Genomic DNA, 5,000 nt, shown 5'->3' on the forward strand with positions numbered 1-5,000 from the left:
TCCTTTTGTGTAGGATTGCAGGGTATGGTGTACTGGTGTACTTTTGCAATGAGGTAGATCGCTGTTGGATAATTATATAAGCAAGAGTTGAGTCACTCTATAAAGACGGATAACGTGTATATGTATATATATATATATATATATATATATATATATATATATATATATATATATATATATATATATGGGTGCATGCGTGCGTGTGTCTGTCTTATTAACAAATACATGTTTATATGTTCTATCATGGTGGCCTATACACATATATATTATGGAGCGCCGAGAGCAGCTGTTGGACCCGACGCTGGATTAAAAGCCTGATGGTCGAAGGGACATAGCCCTGTGATTCACCGAAACTCTGGATTCCGAACAATTTTTATTATTGCAATCATTAATACTGCTTAAGCCGATTTCTTTTGTGAATTTGTTCCCTTACAAAAGCTTTCCACAATCAACGGTATTAATCTTGAAGTGTAAAAAGAATAACACATTGTTCATTTAATATGTTTGTATATATACATAATACACAGGCACGCACACACACACACACACACACACACACACACATATATATATATATATATATATATATATATATATATATATATATATATAGAGAGAGAGAGAGAGAGAGAGAGAGAGAGAGAGAGAGATGCATATACGCATATTGTATTTTACATTCATGTATAATATAGACATCCATATTTATATATACATTTACACACAGACACACACATACACATACATGTGTATGTGTCTATATGTCTATCTATCTATCTATATATATATATATATGAAGAATTGAGATTTATCATAACTAAACGAAACATGCTTTATGTCCCTGTCTTAAAACGAATGTGTGGAGACGCAATGGTCCAGTGGTTAAGGCAGCGGACTCGCGGTCATAGGATCGTGGTTTCGATTCCCAGATTGGGGTTGTGAGTGTTTATTGAGCGAAAACGCCTAAAGCTCCACGAGGGTCCGGCAGGGTGTGGTGGGGAACCCTGCTGTATTCTTCCACCACAACTTTCTCTCACTCTTTCTTCTTGTTTCTGTTGTACCTGTATTTCAAACGGCCAGCCTTGTCACACTCTGTGTCACACCGAATCTCCCCCGAGGACTACGTTAATGGTACAGGTGTCTGTGGAGTGCTCAGCCACTTGCACGTTAATTTCACGAGCAGGTTGTTCCGTTGATCGGATCAACTGGAACCCTCGTCGTTGTAACCGACGGAGTGCCAAAACAAATGCAAACTGGCGAAATCGTTAGAGCGCCGAAAAGATATTCTTTTACGGGCATTTGTTCTGGTTCTTTACGTTCGGGGTTCAAGTTCTACCCTGGCTAATTTTGCAATTCCTACTGTTGGTGTCGATAAAATTTAGTACCAGTGATGTACTGAGATCGAGAGTATTGACTAATGGCCTCCCTTCAAAATTGCTGACCCTGTTCGCTAAATTAGAAGCATTTATTATTCGACCACGGAAGAAGTGGTGAAGCTGACACTGGCAGCTTCCATATTGTTTTCGTATTTACCTCCACCCCAATGGTTAGCTTTGAAATTGGTTTCGTATACTCTTGTTCTACAACTATGGCTACTACTCCATTACAATTATAACTACCACATTTACTAGTTGTTAAAGTTTATCACTGTAGATTTGTCTATAGAGTTCAAAGCCACCACAGAAAGTTACGACATTTCTATGTTTTTTTTTCTTTCTATCTTTGATTGCTTTATTTACATAGACGTATTCGTATTTGTATACGAAACGTTGTCACTTCCGATGCTGGTTCTGAACTCTATAAAAAATATCTAGAGATAAACATAAAAATAAAACATCGCACTGCTAACACAAAAGCAAGGTTAAATATTGACTCGTAAACCTTTGAAATATTCTTGGTAGTATATTATGTATGCAAAACGAAATACTCTGACCTTACAAGTAAATAACAATTACTAAATACCAATTTTCATCATCGCTACCAAAATTGCCAACTACGACTACTAATAAATTATAATGGTTTCAAATTTTGCCAGAAGGCCAGCAATTTCCGGGAAGGTAGGGTGAGTCGATTACATCGAGCCAAGCACTCAACTGGTACTTATTTTATCGATCCTGAAGAGATGAAAGGCAAAGTCAACCTCAGCGGAATTTGAACTCGAAATACCGTTAAGCATTTTGCCCGCTGTGTTAACGATTCTGTCTGTTTGCCTGTAATAATAATGACCCATTCTACTAAAGGCAGAAGGCCTGAAATTTTGCGGGAGGTGACTAGTCGATTACATCGACCCAAATGTTTCACTGGTACTTAATTTATTGAGCCTGAAAGGATGAAAGGCAAAGTCGACCTCGGCCGAATTTGAACTCTGGACGTAAAGACGGACGAAATGCCACTAAGCATTTCGCCCAGCGTGCTAACGATTCTACCAGCTCACCGCCTTAATGATAACAATAATAACAACAACAAATAATAATAATAATAATAATAATAATAATAATAATAATAATAATAATAATAATAATAATAATAACAGTTTCAAATTTTAGCAAAAGACCAGTACCTTCAGGTGATAAGTCGATTACATCGACCCAGTACTCAGTTGGTACTCATATTATCTACCTCGAAAGTATGAAAGGCAAAGTCGACTTCAGCTGTGTTTGAACTCAGAACATAAACACTAGCGAAATGCCGCTAAATATTTTCCCGGCGTACTAACGATTCTGACAGCTCGCCCCATTATTGTTTCAAACTCAGGCACAAGGCCAAGAATCTTTAAGGGGAGCGGGTTAGTCGATTACATCGACCCCAAATATAAAATATTTCTGTTGACAGCAGTATTAAATTCATTTCCCGATGGTTACACAAGTAAAGCCACTTCAGTTGACACCGATACGTTATTATTTTAACGACTCTGGGGAGTTGCAAGGGAAACCAACACCTACATAGTAGAACTCAACTACACATAAACATAGTCATCAACAAATATATATATATTTGTGTGTGTGTCTGTGTGTTTGTGTCTGTGTGTGTGTCTGTATACATACACACACACATATATAAAAACATATATATATGTATATATATATATATATATATATATATATATATATATATATATATATATATATATATATATATATATATATATATATATATATATATGAGTGTATTTGTGTGTGCGTGTATAAATATACGTAAGTATATGGGGTTGCTTGAGAGAACAGCGAACCCAAAACATTAAGCATGTTCAACACAATGTTGCATGTGATAAACTAATAAAATATCAAGCTAATATAGAACATTAATATGTATGTATATCTAATTATAGGTACACACGTACACTGACTCACATATGCACTTAAACTTACTCACACACCTCAGACGTTCGTGCATTTATATAGCCCACACTCACACACGCATAGACACACATATGCATATGTGTGTGTATAAATATGCATTATATATATGTGACTGTATATATATATATAACATTAATGTTTGTGTATATATATATATATATATATATATATATATATGTGTGTGTGTATGTATATATATATATATATATATATGTATGTATGTATGTACGTATTATATATTATATAGATAATATATATTATAGATATATATACCATATATAATATATTTATACGGTACATATATATAATATATGTATATATATATATCATATATGGTATATAAATATAATATATATACACTATATATGATATATGTATGTACATATATATATATATATATATATATATATATATATATATATATATATGTATATATATATATATATATATATATATATATATATATATATATATATATATATATATATATATATATATGATATATGTATTATTATATATACATATATATAATATATATTATATATATACATCATATATACGTATTATTATACATATATATATTTAACATACATACATACATACATACATACATAGTGTATGTACGAGTGTATATGCGTATGTGCATCGTAGCGCATGTCCTTTGAGGAGATGTGTGAGTGTAACGCGTGTGCTTGTAAAATTCTTTGTTTTTCTTTCAATTCTTTGATTTTGGATTTTCTTGTATTTATTCAAGCAAGCGTCACATGCCTATAGCCAGTGAATGCCATCAAAGGAGAGTACCAAAAGCATGGAAAGACGAAATTATGAAATTTCTTTTGAAGTTTGAAATGAAACTTGTGTCAGTTACTGGAACAACATGAAGAGGAAACCAAAGCGAATTTTCTTTCTTTCACGACCCTGAAAACAACCTTTCTTAAATAAATAAACGAACGATATGGTCAGTCTGCTACTCACCGGAAAACATGTACATTTGACGCAGTACTTCATGTCCGCTTCCTCCATTTCCAAACTCCATTTTTCTTCTAATTTGTATGATTTCCCTCCCAAAATGCAACCTGTAAAGAAACGGAATGTAACTGTTAGAACAGTGCTCCTCAAAACTTTTCTTTTTTCAACTCGACCACTCTTTAACGCTGTGAAGAAATATGGAGGAAAACATTGCTGGTGACGCTTATCAACAGTTTCTCACAATTACCAGTTTATTGAGAAGGGTCTAAAGTTAACAGCAGCTCAGACTGAAGGAACAAGTCCATGACCAAAAGCATTCCAATTTGATTGTCTACTTAGATATATCAAGTATTACATTATCTAATATATCGTTTCCTTCTTTCAAGATAGAAAAGTGTGGTTTAGAGGAAACTGACTGTTATTTCTAGCAGGTCATGCGATGACATATAGCAATCATGAGCAAACTGCAGCTCAAGCGACTCTCTGAATGGTACGCCTAAGTAATAATTAGCTTGAATCTTTTTAGTAGTGCGGCCCGCCTGATGATGAGTCATGTCTCATACGGCCCGCTTCTCATAAAAAGGCAGTCCACGCCAGACATAGAGACTACTATTTTGGTTAACGATAACAACAGGTGCTAAATTAGCTGCCCTAACCACTGGACCTCCACTACTC

At 34.0% G+C, this 5,000-nt stretch overlaps 1 protein-coding gene across 3 annotated transcripts in view; it reads right to left on the reverse strand.

The window, feature by feature from the left end:
- The window catches only part of LOC106870547 (chordin), a 179,012-nt gene that overhangs the window by 109,590 nt on the left and 64,422 nt on the right, over nucleotides 1-5,000 (reverse strand). For all 3 annotated transcript variants that reach the window (XR_001409540.3, XM_014916669.3, XM_014916670.3), the window contains exon 2: nucleotides 4,332-4,432. Coding sequence is in view for 2 of the 3 variants with exons in the window: in XM_014916669.3 (XP_014772155.1) it covers nucleotides 4,332-4,432 (101 nt within the window). In the remaining variant the exon portion in view is untranslated. The remainder of the gene's footprint in view (nucleotides 1-4,331; nucleotides 4,433-5,000) is intronic.

The sequence above is a fragment of the Octopus bimaculoides genome, chromosome 12 (assembly GCF_046866305.1).
Source record: "Octopus bimaculoides isolate indiv1 chromosome 12, ASM4686630v1, whole genome shotgun sequence".
Taxonomy (NCBI): domain Eukaryota; kingdom Metazoa; phylum Mollusca; class Cephalopoda; order Octopoda; family Octopodidae; genus Octopus; species Octopus bimaculoides.